The following is an 18,463-nucleotide window of genomic DNA, read 5'->3' as shown; positions in this document are numbered from 1 at the left end:
TGATGCAGTGAAAATATTTTTGTTTAAAACTACGAAGCTGTCCCAAGAGAGTTGTCGACAGTCATAGTATAATTTGTCTTTTATATATATTAGCGGCATTTTTTGTCTATGGTTGTTGTCTTCACCTTCCAATTGAACTCAACTCTCAAATATTTTAAAATTGCTATAGTGGTTAAGCAACTGCAGTTGGGTTAAGCGGGAGATATAACCAGACATAGTTTGACTTCATGTAACACGTGGTATGTTTCTTTATCTTCTATTTTAAATTTTAAAAATTAGAATTTTTATTTTTCTCTATCTTTTCAAAATATGTAGCTCTCCAAACTCATATATAAGATACTTCATCTGAACTTGTAAATTCACAAACCAAAATAACAAACCCCTTGTGATATAAACTTTAAATCCATCATGTCATCCTCATCATCAATAACATTGAAAGGTTGTTCCACTGTGACACCAATGGAACCAACATGGAATGGTTGTTTACCATTAACGGAATTTGATCAACTTGGAATCACAATGTACACTCCCCTTCTTCTCTATTACCGCCCACCACAAAATTGGCTTAACCCCCCTACTAAAATTGCCACCACTTTGAAAGACTCTTTAAGTAGAGTTCTTGTACATTTTTATCCATTTGCTGGTCGTTTAAGGTCGAAAGACAATACTCGTTTTGAACTAGAATGCAACGCAAAGGGTGTTCAGTTCATTGAAGCAGAATCGGCCTCTTCAACATTACCTGATCTTGGTGACTTTTCTTCTTCAGACAATTATTGTAGTTACCTTTTCCCACACATTGACTACACGGTCCCAATTCAAGATCGTCCTTTGTTATTTGTCCAACTCACGAATTTCAAATGCGGTGACATTAGCATTAGTTTGTTATTGTCACATGTGATTGTTGATGGACAAAGTGCGGTACATTTCATTGATGAGTGGGCTCGGGTAGCACGTGAAGAATCTTTAAAAAGGGTTCCATTTCTTGATAGAAACATCTTATATAATAAGGAACCATACAATGGTGTAAAGGAGTGGAAGTTTGCTAAACCTCCGCTTTTGTTGGAAAATTCAGATGGTAAAGAAGAAGAAAGAAAGAATAAAACAACGGTTGCTATAATCCAAGTAAGTAAAGCACAAATTGAAAGGTTGAGAAAAATATCGAATGAGAGTTGGAATAAATCTAGTAATGAACGAAGTTATACAGTCTATGAAACGGTAACTGGTCATGTTTGGAGGAGTGCATGTAAAGCTAGAGGGCTTAAATTTGACCAACCAACCGTATTCGGTGTCGTTGTTGATTTCAGAAGTCGTGTGAAACCTAATTTACCAAAAAAGTATTTCGGAAATGCAATTGTGAATGTGGTGGCTACTAGTCTTGCAGGTGATTTGATGTCCAAGCCATTAGGATATGCTTCGAGTAGGATAAAGGAAGCAATTGAGAAGGTGAATGATGAGTATGTGAGATTGACGTTGAGTGATTATCTTAAGAGAGACTATGATCGGACTATGATGAGTGGGTACACCGTGCCATTTTATCGGAATCCTAATTTAGGAGCAGTTAGTTGGATGATGTTGTCATTTACCAAATTTGATTTTGGATGGGGGAAGGAGGTTTATATGATACCGGGAATACATACTATACTTGAAGGAGAAATATATATTATTCCTAATTCTCAAGTTGATGGATCTTTGGTGCTTTTTATTTGTTTGCAAGAGATCTATATGAATGCCTTCAAAAGACATTTTAATGAAGGTGTTGTTGAGCTGGACTCATTCTCAAAGTTGTAAAACAAATGTGTTTCTTTGCTTTCCCCAGTTATTGTGTGCCCCCTGTTATTGCGTGTGTTTAGAATGCAACTAGTAGTTTTGTAATATTAGAGCCATCATAAATGTTCAATTTTACTTGTATTTCATGACAAATAACTCTTTTAATAAGTTCATTAATGGTATTTTGTAGGTAAACATTTGTTATCTATTGACATTATTTCTAATATTTGACATTGGAAAGGCAACAATATAAATTAAATTAACTAGTACTACATGCATAAAAAACAGTATTGAGAGCGTAGTATATATTTTATCTTTATTTATTTATTTATTTAACTCAATTTACCCACATCAACTTAGTTGATATGTTTATTTAAAAATATATCTAGTTCGTTTTCAAAAGTGTTGCACTTCTAAAAGAATATATAGGAAACTCTCAGTCTTTTCGTTTTACAAAAAATAATAACTTCGGAATTAACCAAACTACATCAAGGACATCTCGTTTGAAATAAATTATTATTATTTTTTAGAAACTCTTAATTCAATCATTAGGCTTCTTATGCACCATGCGTATTGTCATAAATGCTCATATTTTTGTAGATGTATCTACGATTTTTTTTTACAAACGTCATTTATTTCGTAGGTGCATCTACATAATTCTTCTAGTTATGCATCTACACAACAATTTGATGTTAAACTCGCGCCAGACTCTTCTCTTCCCTTGTTCTCACACTTTCATCTAATCTACTCCCTCAATCTCTCTCAACCTCCAAAAATCAAACTTCCACCTAACTTCATTGTTTTCTTTCGAGTTCGACAGTGAACATCAACATCACCAATCAACACATTCCAACTCGTTCAAAACTCAATTTAAACGGTAAGTTTTCTAGTTATTTTTATTTATTTCCCGTATCAGAGTTTGAATACAATTTTAGGTGTAGAAATCATTAGGTAGTTTTAGAAATATAGTTTAAACACAATGTATGTATTTTTTGATGTGTAAAATAGACGATCAAGCCACCAAAAATAGGTTTTTAGAATGCTGGATTTTCTTCCACGCTGTCGTGAAAAACTTGATATGGCGCGGGCAGGCATTGCTAGTGGCTTTTTCCCTGAGAGGTCTGATCACAAGCGTATACTGGATGGTACCATGGGGGTGGCAGATGGGGCAATTTTGTATCGTCGACATCGTCCTAGGACAGGTGGACCACTTGACGGTAGAGGCGGAGTAGCCAGCAGACGACATGGTCGATGCACGGTCAGAGGCATAGGAGTGGAGGAGGATGTCGTCTGGCACAAACAGTAGTGATCGTGCTGACTATTTTGATGACTGTATTTTTATTATATTGATGTACTTTATTTTGATTATGTATATGACACTATTTAGGTGATTTATACGATGTATTCTCTTGTAAATGTTCCGAAATTCAATTCAATGAATTCAAGCAAACATTAGAGTTGTTCTAGAATTGAGAAAAGTTGAATTCAATGAAACATCAGAACTATTCTGGAATTGACAAACTATCATAATTCTTGATCAGAAATTATAAAAGTTATATAATAATTAAAATTAGTCAATAAATAATTGTTCTACAATCGTAGAAAATTAAAACGAAATACCTGTGAAATTATAACATAAAAAGGAAATTAAAAAGCAAGTAAAATTATAACATAAAAACGAAATTAAAAAGCAATACCTGTAAAACTATAACCTGCAAAGATCATGATTCACGTATCTACAAATCAATATAAATAGATTAACCCATAATTCAGAAACCGATGATGGAATAATAAATAATCATAATGAATAAAGAAAATAGAAAAGGTTGGGGTTACAGAAGTGATTGCAAATGAAGGGAAAGAGGAATGGAATGAATACACATCAATTTCGAGCAAACGTTACAGAAGTGATTGGGGGAGGAAAACAAAAGAAGGAAAAGAGGAATGGAATGAAGACAGTGTCATTATTAGGGAGAAGCAACGTGGGTTGTTGTGGGAAAAGTAGAGTCAATTTTTTTTATATTATATTATATATATATATATATATATATATATATATATATATATATATATATATATATATATATATATATATATATAATTATTATTAGTGAGTTAATTTTCTGTTTAATAGCATAGTAGATACACTTAAGAATTTCTAAATTATAAATTTAAAAGTTAGTATAATTTGCTTCTATAAATTTAAAATTAATATAAAAGGGTATAAAATATTCCAAAAAAAAAAGTGAGATTGTTTTTAATTAATAATTTTTTAAATAATCTAATATTGAATAAATATCTTCAAAATAGTCATACTTTAGAGTAAAAGATTTTTCAATAAAATTTCAAAATATACATGATACATATTCAATAACATTAATTTGAAAAGTGAATAAAAATCTTTCAAATAATTTAATATAAGCATGTTCACTACTATTAATTTACTATTGTTGGCGACACTTCGGGGGATCAATGAGGAAGCGTTTTATATTTGGGACACATTTTGTGAGAGACACATCATTTGTCCACCTATAACCTTAAGGTGACAGGTGTGTGGGTTCTCTCACTTATAAAATGTTCATTCTTTCCTTTTCTAACAAATGTGGGACTTCTTCCTCACATTTCATTCTCAACACTCCATCTCAAGTGTGAGTCTACAATGCTCCCCCTCATGTGAAAACTCTTTCACATTCACTTGTATCTGTTGACTTTCTTCAACTACAAGCAAGTCAGTCCCTTTCTCGACTCAAAGGTTCATGACACCACTGTTAGAGGCAACAATCAGGGGGGTTAACAAGGGATCATTTTACATTTGGGACACACTTTATGAAAGACACACCACTTGTCCAACTAAAACCTTAAGGTGATAGGTGTGTGAGCTCTCTCACTTATAATGTGTTCATTCTTTCCTTTTCTAACCAATGTGAAACTTCTTCCTCACACTTGATTCTCAACAACTATAATATAATAGAAATTATTAATTTACATAATATCCTTCTTCTTTTGTCATCAATCCTTTACTTGTCGATGATCTAAATCTCTTATAACATCACTTAGATCTCTAATATTTTATTTGGACAAAGAGTTGCATCCGAATATAAAGTTGGAGAGAAATTTTAAATGTGATTTATTTTAACCATTTTTAACAAATATAAATAAAAAATACAATAAATTCATATTATTTTTTGGTAACAAAGAAAATTTTAATGTTAATTTTATTAAAAATTAATTGTAATTTAATATCACATAATCAAATATTTTTTATTTATAACAAAAAATGTAAAAAAGATTCATTTTTAATAAATAATTATGTATGAAGTCACATGCCAACACTTTCTCATATCCGTCTTCTCCAAAGGAATTTCCATCACTAAGAAAAGGAGCTTGATTTATTCTATTTATTCTAGTATTGCTCCAACTCTTCCTAGAGTTTTGACATGTTTTCCTGGGATCAGTTTGTTCATAGATATTTAACTCATACTTACTCCTCCATTGTCACGTAAAAGATAACATCATTTAGAAAATGGTTATTATTCCTAAAAATGAGGTGGTCCCTAATTTGTTCATAAGTAGGATCTCGAAAACTTGCCGCCTTGAAAAATTAGTAAAGTACAGGGTTCTTCGTTCGTTCTAGGATGCGAGGGCCTCTTCCAGATTATTGTAGGATTGGGGAGTAGAAGCTAGGCAAGCGATTGCTTCCATATAAGCTGGAGTACGAACATCCCTCTCCTTATTTCCCTCAAGGGGATGAGAGGGTCGTCTCCGTTCTCAAAAGAACTTCCTCCAAACTCATAACTATCACTTAAGACAATTATATAAGGAATGTGACCAGGGCCACACCCTGACCCATGTACTTAGGGCCACGCGTAAAATAACTTAAGAAACTCAATGATTAGATACGAATTTAATGAAGCTATCCCTTAATCTACTCCATTCATCTACATGGGATCATGACCAAAGTGTGTCCGATCTAATTTTATGAATGATATAAATGTATAGAAAAATAAGAATTTTTCATCATTGAAGAGAGAGAGAGAGAGAGAGAGAGAGAGAGAGAGAGAGGGGACAATTATTAAATTATTGAAATCTTAACAAAGTTAGTTACACTCGATGAGCTTAACCTATTTATTGGGAGACTACATGCACTAAGTGTATCAAAATCAATGTCAACTCAACAGGTCGATGTAACAACCTTACAACTTTTGTAACGACACCATAAAGCCCACTGCAACTTACTTTCAAAGCTATTTTTAAGGACGTACAAAACGGTCAACAACACAAGACCTCACACTTTTTTATGATTAAGTTATAGTAAAAAAGGAATTCATGGACATATTTTAGGTTTCATTTATAGTTAAATAAAACCTCTTAAAAATTGATAAAATACATTTTTTTCTCTTCTAAACTATTATTAACATTCACATGATGCTAACACATAAGGTGCTAAAATACATACAATTAGCCGAAAAAACGGAAATCAAATGACACAGCTGGTCTTTTAAAAATAATAATTCTTTTTTGGTTGAAACTTTTAAATTTTCTTTTGTTTTATTTTTATTATATTTTTAGAATAAATTCACGTATCCTACTAATCCCCGTGCGAACACACCATTTTTACAAGTTAAAAATTAAAACTCAATAAGATTTTTTAGAAAATAATTTATAGAGAACTGAAATTTTGACACCAAATTCCTACACTACACCGTATGTCACTATTCACCGTGACATACATAAGTTTGACCTTTTCTTTATGTTTTTCTCTCTCCAAAATAATTTTGGTTAATAGGGTGTAAAATCTTGGTTAATATAGTTTGTAGTTTGGTTAATGGATATTTTGTCAATAAAAAGTATTCTTAACTGAAAAATAAAAGTTGGTTAATTGAGTACTATAAGTTGGTTAATATAGTTCATAGTTTGGTTATTAGTGTCTTGACTGGGAAATGCAAGTTTGTTAATTGAGTGTTATAACTTGGTTAATACATTCAGAGTTTGGTTGATATATATTCTCACTTAAAAAGATAATTTTACGTGATAAACTAACTTTGGTTAATACTAAGAATAAAATTAATTAATAATGTTTATAAACTGGTTAATTAATTCTCAAACATAAATATACTCCCTCAGGTCTCATTCATAAAAATAAATTTCTTTTTAGATACATTGAATAAATAATGTATCTGGACTACATATTGTCTAGATAATTTTTAATCAATGTATGTAAAAAGGGAATTTTTTTCTTATAAATGAAACCGGAGATAGTATTAAATAATAAAATAAAGTTGGTTAATGGAATATAAAAGTTGGTTGATATATATAAATTAGTGTCGAATATGGTTAATACCATGTAATTGATTGGTTAATGAAGTAGTGAAATTGATTAATAAATTATAAGTAAAATAGTTGGTTAATAGCGTATATTTTTGTGGTTAAATCTAGGGGTGGCAAAACGGGTCGGGGCCCGCCGGGCCGCCCGCGCACCCGCCAAAATTTGGCGGGTTGGGTTGGGATTTTAGGCTCGCTGCCCGCCAAAGCCCGACGCTCGTCAAAACCCTCTCCTCCTCCAAAACTCACTCTTTTTTTAGTTAATTCTAGTAATTTCAATTATTGATGGTTTATTTTATACATTTATTTATAAATATATGTAATATTTTTTAGAGTAAATTTGTTAAAAAATTACTTTTATAAAAATTTGTTTTAAAAAATAAGTGAAAAGTTTAATTAAAAGGTAAAAAAACCATATTAATCTATTAAAAAAATATAAATAAAAATAGGCGGGTAAGCCCGCCGCCCGCCAACCCGCCATCTTGGTGGGGACATGATTTTGATGTCCATTTTACTTGGCAGGCATGCTCGCCCCGCTCGTTTTTTGGCGGGCATAAGAGGGGGCGGGCGGCAGGCGGGCTGGGCGGGCGGCCCGTTTTGCCACCCCTAGTTAAATCAATAGTAAACTCATAACCATATATTTATGTTATAAAATAAATTTAAAATATTATTTTAAAAAATATATATTTATTTTATAAACATTATTATTTTATTAAATATTACTGTTCACTATATAATACATAATGTGGTTTAACAAATATGTATGTGGTAGGAATTATGTTCACTATATTTGCAAAATGTATATGGTGTAAGAAATATGTGTAAGAAATAGTGTCAACGTAGCATTGCTATAATTTACATTGTGACAGCTTACTAGACAGCTTGGTAGGAGGAATTCTTCACAAAGACAAACACGCTGCCATATAGGACATACTGCGACCGCTTGCTAGACGGTGGAGGAAATAGAAATGTAATTTATCTTGTTATTAGTAAAATATTACTACTATGGTTCAAAACTAGGAACGTGGATATGGTATCACATGTGATGCATTGGAACGTAGTATATCACATATGATGCAGTGAAAATATTTTTGTTTAAAACTACGAAGCTGTCCCAAGCAAGTTGTCGACAGTCATATATAATTTGTCTTTTATATATATTAGCGGCATTTTTTGTCTATGGTAGTTGTCTTCACCTTCCAATTAGGGGTGTAATCGGATCGGTTTGGACCGGTTTTTGGTCCAAAAAAAGTCCGAACCAATAATATCTTCATCGGATTGGTTTGGTTCGGTTTTTAAAATTTTTCAAAAATAGAACCGAACCAAACTAATCGGTTTGGTTCGGTTTGGGTTGGTTCGGTTAATCGGTTTTTAATATTTTTTTCAAACATTATATTCATCAATGTATTTTCCAATATTGTATTTTTCGGTATATTTTATGCTATTATTTTTTAAAATAATACATTTCATGTCATTTATTTCATGCTCTAATTTTTCAAGCAACTTACAAGTTGTGCTTAAATTCATATATGAAACAATGACATACTTTCATTGAATAATGAAATAAATTCACTATAAAAGTTGAATCTTGACATCGGAATGTTGGAAATAGATTTGAAAGTTTAACAAATAGAACACAGAAAAACACTCATTAATTAACATGTTTCCACCTTAAATACACAAAAAAAACTATTGTGTAACAAGACTTGAAGGAGTTTTGTTGAAGAAGAAATCAGAAAGGTAAAAACAAATATGAAAATTAATGAAGAGAATTTGAACTCGAAGAAGGATACCATAACATATCATAGTGGCGATAGTGAGAGCAACATTTGAGATAGACAACTAGAGAAGTAGTTTAGTGAAAGCAAGTTTTTGTGACTTATGATTTTTACTGTATATGTTTTAGAGTTTAGTTCTAAATGCGTGTATTGCTTAAAGGAAGAAAGTAAAAACAAAGATGGAGAATAGTTGGAAAGGTACAAAATTTGAGCTTAATGAAGGGTGGAATAAAGAATTTAGAGCGTAATTATTTCTATTGGTTCGGTTCATCGGTTTGGCGGTTCCTAAAAACTAAAACCGAGAACCGAACCAAACCACATCGGTTTTTATTGGTTCGGTTCGGTTTTAGAACCAAACCATAAACAATCGGTTTTATTTCGGTTTGGTTTGGTTTGGATTGTCGGTTTAATTGGTTTTTTCTAATCCGCTTACACCCCTACTTCCAATTGAACTCAACTCTCAAATATTTTAAAATTACTATAGTGGTTAAGCAACTGCAGTTGGGTTAAGCGGGAGATATAACCAGACATAGTTTGACTTCATATAACACGTATAAAAGATACTTCATCTGAACTTGTAAATTCACACACCAAAATAACAAACCCCTTGATATAAACTTTAAATCCATCATGTCGTCGTCATCATCATCATCAATAACATTGAAAGGTTGTTACACTGTGATACCAATGGAACCAACATGGAATGGTTGTTTACCATTAACTGAATTTGATCAACTTGATATCACATTGTACGTTTCCCTTCTTCTCTATTACCGTCCACCACAAAATTGGCTTAATCCCTCTACTAAAATTGCCACCACTTTGAAAGACTCACTAAGTAGAGTCCTCGTACATTTTTATCCATTGGCTGGTCGTTTACGATCGAAAGGCAATACTCGTTTTGAACTAGAATGCAACGCAAAGGGTGTTCAGTTCATTGAAGCAGAATCGGCCTCTTCAACATTACCTGATCTTGGTGACTTTTCTTCTTCAGACAATTATTGTAGTTACCTTTACCCACACATTGACTACACAGTCCCAATTCAAGATCGTCCTTTGTTATTTGTCCAACTCACGAATTTCGAAAGCGGTGACATTAGCATTAGTTTGTCAATGTCACATGCAATTGCTGATGGACAAAGTGGGATACATTTCATTGATGAGTGGGCTCGGGTAGCACGCGGAGAATCTTTAAAAAGGGTTCCGTTCCTTGATAGAAACATCTTATATAATAAGGAACCATACAATGGTGTAAAGGAGTGGAAGTTTGTTAAACCTCCGCTTTTGTTGGAAAATTCAGATAGTAAAGATGAAGAAAGAAAGAATAAAACAACGGTTGCTATAATCCAAGTAAGTAAAGCACAAATTGAAAGGTTGACAAAAATATCGAATGAGAGTTGGAATAAATCTAGTAATGAACGAAGTTATACAGTTTTTGAAACGATAACTGGCCATGTTTGGAGGAGTGCATGTAAAGCTAGAGGGCTTAAAATTGACCAACCAACCGTATTCGGTTTCGTTGTTGATTTTAGAAGTCGTGTGAAACCTAGTTTACCAAAAAAGTATTTCGGAAATGCGATTGTGAATGTGGTGGCTACTAGTCTTGCAGGTGATTTGATGTCCAAGCCATTAGGATATGCTTCACGTAGGATAAGGGAAGCAATTGAGAAGGTGAATGATAAGTATGTGAGATTGACGTTGAGTGATTATCTTAAGAAAGACTATGATCGGACTATGATGCGTCGGTACACTTTGCCGCCATTTTTTCGGAATCCTAATTTAGGAGCAGTTAGTTGGATGATGTTATCATTTACCAAATTTGATTTTGGATGGGGAAAGGAGGTTTATATGATACCGGGAATTCATACTTTACTTGAAGGAGAAACATTCATTATTCCTAATTCTCAAGTTGATGGATCTTTGGTGCTTTTTACTTGTTTGCAAGAGATCTATATGGATGCCTTCAAAAGACATTTTAGTGAAGGAGTTGTTGAGTTGGACTCTCTCTCAAAGTTGTAAAACAAATGTGTTTCTTTGCTTTCCCTAGTTATTGTGTGCCCCCTGTTATTGCGTGTGTTTAGAATGCAACCAGTAGTTTTGGTAATATGAGAGCCACCGTAAATGTTCCATTTTAGTTGTATTTTATGACAAATAACTCTTTTAATAAGTTGATGAATGGTATTTTGGATCTTTTGGTTTTATTTCAACTAATTCCATATTTTTATTATGGGTCATGCTAACGAGTGCCCCAGGGGCACTCTTTAAGCATTCTAAATAAAGAAAATATTCTTTCAAAAGTTCACCATTTCAATTTTCGATGCATTAATTACGCATATTTCCAAGAAAAACTTACTTTTTAAAGCTATTAAAGAATGCCCTTGGGGCACTTGTTAGCATTTCCCTTTTATTATTAATGGTAGGATACAGTGGATTTTCACTACACACTTTATTTAATAGCTCTTCAATATGCGCTGGTATTTTTCTTCCGGGTTCTAAATTAATTAATGTATAACACATTTTTCTACAAACTAAATCCATAATTTCACCACGTTTTGCCTGGAGAGCTCTGATTGTTTTCTTGAATAAATTATTTGAGATGAATGAATAATAGGAATATCTATTATTTTCTTTAATTGTTTTCCTTTAATATATGGAGCCTTAACTGATATATACTCTAAGTATTGGCAAAAGGGTGCATATAATCTTAAGAAATTATTTCCAATTATCATATTCATATCTAATCCTGTTTCTTGTTGGTATATTGTAGGTACTAAAAATAGTTTACTTTGAATATTTAAAGTAATTCTTGTAGCTACCCAATTTAGTGGATGTATTGAGCCATATGCTATTTGAATCTTTAATGGTTTTCCCAATCTTTTCCATTCACTAAATAATGCTCTGGTTGCTATAGAAATACTTACTCTTGTATCTATATATGCTTCAGTTTCTTTGTTTTCTTTTTCAATTTTAATTTTGATATATGTACTATTCAGATTCTATTTCTTCTAAAGATAATTCATCTTCTATATATTCATATACACTACAATCAGAATCACTTATCTCTTCTTCTAGAGGTTCTAAATTATTTATTTTATATACTTTCTTTATTAGTTTTGATTTTTCCTTAAGGTCTTTTTCCTTTTTTGTCGGACATTCATTGGCACAATGACCTTTTACATTGCATATCCAACATGCACATTTCTTCTTTCCTTTTGGACCATATTTTTTAGGTGTTTGTTTTCTCTTTCTAAAATACTTTTTTCTAGTATTTTTATAGGCCTTTTTTCTTGGATAAGTTTTCTTTTATAACTTTTTCTACTTCGTTGATTACAACCATAATTTCCTGATTGCTCTATCTCCGGTATATCACAATAAAGTGAGGTTCTACCTCTATTTAATTGTTTAGCTCTTGTACTCTTTATGCATTGTCGTCTTAATTCATTATATAGAACTAGTGAGAAACTCGTGCATCCGCACGGGTTCTAATGTGGACTGTGGACCGCGGATATGTCACAGGTTTATCATGAGAATTCAAATAAATTTAAAAATATCAAAATTTTATTGGAAAAAAGAAAAAGAATAGAATGCAAGATAATTGTATAAGTTTTTAAAAACTTCTATGGTTAAGAAAAATTATTAAATACAAACTTTATAAAAAAACAATTGTAAAATATAGGAGAAAGAGTTATTTTTTTTAAGATTGATAGAGTTATAATAATAACAAGATTTATAAAGTTTAATAAATGAGACAAATAAATACTAAAAATTAAAATTAGTTGAAAATAAGTAGAAAAATAACTTTCCATATATCTAACTCGTGCGTTTGTACGAATTTTGGTATGGTTACCCGTGCGTTCGCACGGTACTGGTGTGTTACCCATGCGTACACACAGGTACTGGTGTAGATCGTGGAATTGTCACCAATTTATTATGGAATTTTAAACAAATTAAAAAATATCAAAATATAAATTGATAAAAGAAAAAAATGGGATGGAAGATGAATGTTTATCTTTTTAAAAATAAATATTTTAAAGAAAAATTATTAAACATATATGTTGTAAAAAAGAGATTGATGTAAAAGAATTAAATTTAATGTCGTATTTATTAAATTTTACGTAAAAAGAGAATGATATAAAAGAATTAAATTTTACATAAAAGTATTTTATCGTGTTTGGGTTAATACATTATTTTTAATTGTAAAAAAAAATGTGTGTTTGCATGGATTTTGGTATGGTTATCTTTACGCTTGCACGATACTGATGTGTTACTTATGTATTGGCACAGATACTGGTGTGGTACGCACACTTTTGTTTTTAAAATTTAATAAAAATGTTAATAAGAAAAACAAAATTATTTTATCAAAATAATTAATTATTTATAAAAACAAAACATAAATTTAAAGTAAATACAAACATATTTTATCAATATTGTTTTAAATTGGGTAATTGTCATTAATTTTAATGATTTATGTTTGCTTTTTCACCTCTCCTACTAATTTCTCTTACATTCTTAGCCATTCAATTGAATATATAATAACTTCAAGAAAATGAATATATTAGTTTGTTCTATATATAGTTATTATCATCACAAAATAAAAGAAGTTAAATTTAGATTCAATATGAAACTGAAAAGAAAGATTGAACATACAATTTTAGATTCAATATGAAACTGAAAAGAAAGATTGAACATACAATTTTTTTCAAATTATGAATGAGTATTATAATAATAATAAAAATAAAGGAATATTAAAAATTAAATTAAATTTAAAAACAAAATTATAAATGAGTATTAAAGACAAAATTGAAACAAATGAGTACCAACAAAAAAATTTCCATTCACATTATGAATTTGATAAAAGGGAAAATTCATTTCCATAACATATATATTAATTTCATGATAAATTCACTTTCACGTAATTGCATTAGATAAAACAATGCCCCTATTTCAAGATTTGCATATATATCTATACGAGTCATTTTTGTGATCCAACGACATGTAAAAAGCTTAAATTAGACAAATATCACTGCCAACTAAACAAATATCACTGCCAATTCTTAGCTATTGAAAAAAGCTTAAATTAGACACATCTCAAAAGGTGCAGCCAACTAAACAAATATCACTGCCAATTCTTAGCTATTGAAAAGAGCTTAAATTAGACACATCTCAAAAGGTGCAGCCAACAAAACAAATATCACTGCCAATTCTTAGCTATTGAAAAGAGCTTAAATTAGACACATATGAAATCAGATGATACAACAACACGTAAGAAAAAGAAAACAAATACAAAAAAAATGAATTTAAGGAGATAGGTACGATTTTGTATGAAGGATTTGATTCTTTCCACATACAACTTAAAAAGTTAAGGAACATCACCTTCTTTTTTGTGATCCCTTTGAATCTTCTCCTCTCAACGTACATCCTTTTAGAGATCATGGAAATGATATAACAATTACACAATTACACCTCATAGTGGCGAAGCCAGGAATTTTAGGCAGTCTGGGCAAAAACTTTACATCATTGATTATTCATCTATTTTAATTTTCACACCCTATTTTTACTAAATTTGCCCCTAATTTTGCCCCCAATTTTGTCTAAAAATCGACTATTAAATTGAAAGAGTACAAAGAAAATAGGGGATGAGCCCGGGCGCCTGCCCGGGCTAGCTGGGCCTTGGCTCCGCCCCTTCGTATGAATCATTCTCCCTTCTCGTTGGTAATTGATGGCCAAAACCACTCCAGTTACTCGAGCGGGCTCAAGAGCCTTATCTGAAAAGCAAAGCAAATAAAAAATTATGAAAGTTACTCAAGAATATAGTTTATTATACCATATTGAGGGAAGTACCGATAAAATATGCACATATGCTTGCAGAACTTACTGCCACATTTGCACTCGAACAATTTGACAGGCTGATCATGATCATCAAAGTCAATGCCACAATCATGTAGAAACACCATAAACATGTAGCTTTAGTTAAGTAAAAATTGATTTAAGATTAATGAAATGATTTATAATTACAACAATGAACATGCACTTATCTGTATAAACTTACTAAGTGGTCTGCTACCCAACCAACGTACATATCATTTGTCAATTAAGTAACCATGAAAAAATATGAAATTACTTCAACCATTTGATGAGTGAAACTTAAGTTATCGCGTGAATGCATGATCCCGTGAGGGTGCATTGGATGAAAGGTGAAATACTTCTCCCCTGTCCATTAATGTTACCGACATGTACGACACATTAGTTTTTTATAACACCAACGTCACATGTTGTTTATCTTCTTAAAAAAATAAGACATTGCGCTCCCAGGACATATCCTATCGGTTTTTAACATGTTGGAGATAAAAGCTTTGTCATAAAAAGTGTTATTTATTGTAGTGTGTTCATTAATTTTTAATGTTGAATAAGAGGTGTGACAGATAGAGACATAACATTTATTTATGTTGCAGTGAGCCATAACATTGAGCCATAACAGGAAAGCAACTTTATTTAGCACACATATAATACATCATAGAAAATACATCAAAGTAAAACAAATATCACACTAGTAAAAATACATCATAGCAAACCATTCACACCTAACTGTGTAAATGAAGAAAATGGTTCTACTTAGCAACCCTTGCAGCATGGCGGTATTTGAAAACACATTAGATAATTCTTTGAAATTCATATCAGGCTGAAGCATGAGTGTATTATTTGAACACATTTGGTAATTCTCCGGAATGCACATCAGGCTCACTTGCAGCGCTAGTGTATTTGAACACATTAGGTAATTCTCTAGAATTCACTTCTGACTCACTTGCAGCATGAGTGTATTGGAACCCATTAGGGAATTCTCTGGGATTTACATTAGGCTTACTTGCAGCTTGAGTATATTTGAACACATTAGGCAATTCTCCGGAATTCACATCGGGCTCACTTGCAGCATGATGGTATTGGAACACATTAGGTAATTCTCCAAAATTTACAATAGGGTTACTCGCAGCTTGAGTGTATTTGAACACATTAGGCAATTCTCTGGGATTCACATCAGGCTCACTTGCAGGATGAGTGTATTGGAACGCATTAGGGAATTCTTTAGAATTCACATCAGGCTTACTTGCAGTTTGAGTGTATTTGAACACATTAGGCAATTCTTCAGAATTCACACCAGACTCACTTGTAGCATGAGTGTATTTGAACACATTAGGTAATTCTCCTGAATTTATATTAGGCTTATTTGCAGCTTGAGTGTACTTGAACACATTAGGAAATTCTCTGGAATTCACATCAGGCTCACTTGCAGGATGAGTGTATTTGAACACATTAGGGAATTCTTTGGAATTCACATCAGGCTTACTTGCAGCATGAGTGTATTTGAACACATTAGGCAATTCTCCTGAATTCACACCAGACTTAACATGATGGTATTGGAACACATTAGGTAATTCTCCAGAATTTGCATTAGGCTTAGTTGCGGTTTTAGTGTATTTGAACACATTAGGCAATTCTCTGGAATTCACATCATGTTCACTTGCAGCATGAGTGTAGCGGAACGCATTAGGGAATTCTCCTGAATTCAAACCAGGCTCACTTGTAGCATGAGTGTAAGTGAACACATTAGGCAATTCTCTGGAATTCACATCAAACTCACTTGCAGCTTTAGGGTATGTGAACACATTAGATAATTCTCCAGAATTCACATCAGGCTCACTTGCATCATAAGTGTATTTGAACACATTAGGAAATTCTTTGGAATTCACATTTGGCTTACTTGCATCGTGATGGTATTGGAAAACATTAGGTAATTCTCCGGAAATTTTATTAGCTTCACTCGCAGCATTATGATAAGTAAATACATTAGGGACTTCTCCGAAATTTATATCAGCTTCACTTCCATCAGAGTAGCTCTTTTTGACTCCAATATCTATGCCTATTTAAGCGTTGAATTAAATTCTAAAAGTAAATAATTTTAAATATATGAAAAAAAAATTACATCTATACATTAAAGTAAAGAGAGGTTAAAGATATTATATATGCATAATTTTAATTTTAGAGTATGGCACTGACCAGGGAGGACGGACTTCGAGTAAAGTTGAGGTGGTAATCTTGCAGCATTAGTTGCCACTATCACAAGCTGCATTTGAGAATATATTAACATTAGTAATCATTTGTTAACAAGCAAAAATAGAGACATAGAATATCACAACAAGTATTTGAAAAAATGAAAGTGGTTGATGTTATGAAGTTGTAACTGACCATGAGAAAAGTAATAATGTGAAAGAAACGAAACGTCATATTGTATCAATGAAAGCAAGGATGAAGAGAAGAAGTTAGCATGGAATGAAAAACAAAGGTGTGCGTGCAGCCTTTATATAATACACCGAATGAATGAATACCATTATCTAAGAATGGCGAAATGAATAAGCCTGAATGACATTATCTAATACAATAATGTGTTTAGAGTGAGTGTTGGTAAGATACAACTATAATTTTCATTTTCTTTCTCTTTCCTCGCGTTTCACGATACTCTTTTTCAATTATTATTCATAAGTACTACTATATGGAATATAATACAGTAGCATGCAACATTTTTTACAATAATTCATTTCATTCTAAAGAGGAGTGCTATGCATACACCAATATTCTTACACCCATCATACACCAAGTAAAATATACCAATGACATGTACATATTTATATTAGAAAAAGTAAAAAAATAATTATTAAATAAAATTAAAAAACCAAACCGTATGAAAATACGGTGTAAGGTGTAAATGTGAGTGTAATAATATCATTCCTCCAATCTAAAACATAGTAAGTGTGTTTGAAGTGAGTCTGGGAAGTTGGACTTGCACTAGAATGAAGACAAAAAATGATATTGAAATAATTGTTTGCAGATGTTTATGCCAGTTTTCTTTTAACATTTTTATGTAGAAATCTCAACTTTAAAACATTTTATACTAACATCGTGCCTTTTCACAGTTTGTAATAAATAGTTACTACAAAGACACAAAAATTGTCTCCTATACGTTTTAAAAAAATTATTTTAGAAACTCTTTCAAAATCTCTTACTTTTTTTTTGTGTAAAATATTAAAATAAAATAATTGATTGTAAAAAAAAACTAAAGTTATTTTATTTTATTTTATAGATGGATGGTTGTCCATTCATTACAATTATCTTAATGTATGAATTAGATGGATTTTATTTTTAACATATAGATTAGATTGAATTTATTTAAAGAAATTTTAGATGACTGTTTTTATCTATTCATTCAGAATACAATCTATATGGTCAATTGGTAGCAGGAATTGCTATGAATGCGTACTTAACCCCTAGGTACGTGGTTCGATTCCTGTGGGAGGCAAAAACAATATTTCCTGGGCAGCCGGCAAGCGGACCTAGGGGGATTATTGATTAAGCTGGTGACATGCTTGGTAGGCCGGAAGCCCTGCGGGGTAAGCGAAAATCCAGGGTGTTACACTACTCATCGCCGAGGATTAGCCCTTAGAGAGCACTTTCGTTGTAGAGATGTTATGAATGATGTCAAAACTAGGACAGTTAGTATTTTTGTATATTGGACTTTATTCTATGTGTTTAAATGTGAATTTTAA

General features: G+C 31.8%; 3 protein-coding genes across 4 annotated transcripts in view; 2 read left to right on the top strand and 1 right to left on the bottom strand.

The window, feature by feature from the left end:
- LOC131596181 (BURP domain-containing protein 5-like) overlaps positions 1-17,255 on the bottom strand; it is a 42,665-nt gene extending 25,410 nt beyond the window's left edge. The window contains exons 1-3 of one of the 2 annotated variants that reach the window (XM_058868768.1): positions 17,109-17,255; positions 16,920-16,986; positions 15,332-16,782 (exon numbers count right to left, since the gene is read on the bottom strand). In XM_058868768.1, coding sequence (XP_058724751.1) covers positions 15,563-16,782; positions 16,920-16,986; positions 17,109-17,147 — 1,326 coding nt within the window. In that variant the 5' untranslated portion in view covers positions 17,148-17,255 and the 3' untranslated portion in view covers positions 15,332-15,562. Of the gene's footprint in view, positions 1-15,331; positions 16,783-16,919; positions 16,987-17,108 lie in introns of those variants that run through there. The other variant, XM_058868767.1, reaches the window with a different exon arrangement.
- LOC131596183 (spermidine hydroxycinnamoyl transferase-like) lies at positions 77-1,971 on the top strand. Its single transcript, XM_058868770.1, has one exon. The coding sequence runs from the start codon at positions 409-411 to the stop codon at positions 1,786-1,788; it is 1,380 nt and encodes a 459-aa protein (XP_058724753.1). The 5' UTR covers positions 77-408; the 3' UTR covers positions 1,789-1,971.
- On the top strand, positions 9,426-11,055 carry LOC131596182 (spermidine hydroxycinnamoyl transferase-like). The gene has a single exon (XM_058868769.1). The coding sequence runs from the start codon at positions 9,498-9,500 to the stop codon at positions 10,884-10,886; it is 1,389 nt and encodes a 462-aa protein (XP_058724752.1). The 5' UTR covers positions 9,426-9,497; the 3' UTR covers positions 10,887-11,055.
- Positions 17,256-18,463: the final 1,208 nt, after the last annotated feature.

Source organism: Vicia villosa, linkage group LG4 (genome assembly GCF_029867415.1).
Source record: "Vicia villosa cultivar HV-30 ecotype Madison, WI linkage group LG4, Vvil1.0, whole genome shotgun sequence".
Taxonomy (NCBI): domain Eukaryota; kingdom Viridiplantae; phylum Streptophyta; class Magnoliopsida; order Fabales; family Fabaceae; genus Vicia; species Vicia villosa.
This window is presented reverse-complemented; position numbering and strand designations above follow the sequence as displayed.

Bases quoted from the DNA above. Each gene is read 5' to 3' on its own strand.
- LOC131596183 (XM_058868770.1), top strand. From the start codon at position 409: ATGTCATCCTCATCATCAATAACATTGAAAGGTTGTTCCACTGTGACA.
- LOC131596182 (XM_058868769.1), top strand. From the start codon at position 9,498: ATGTCGTCGTCATCATCATCATCAATAACATTGAAAGGTTGTTACACT.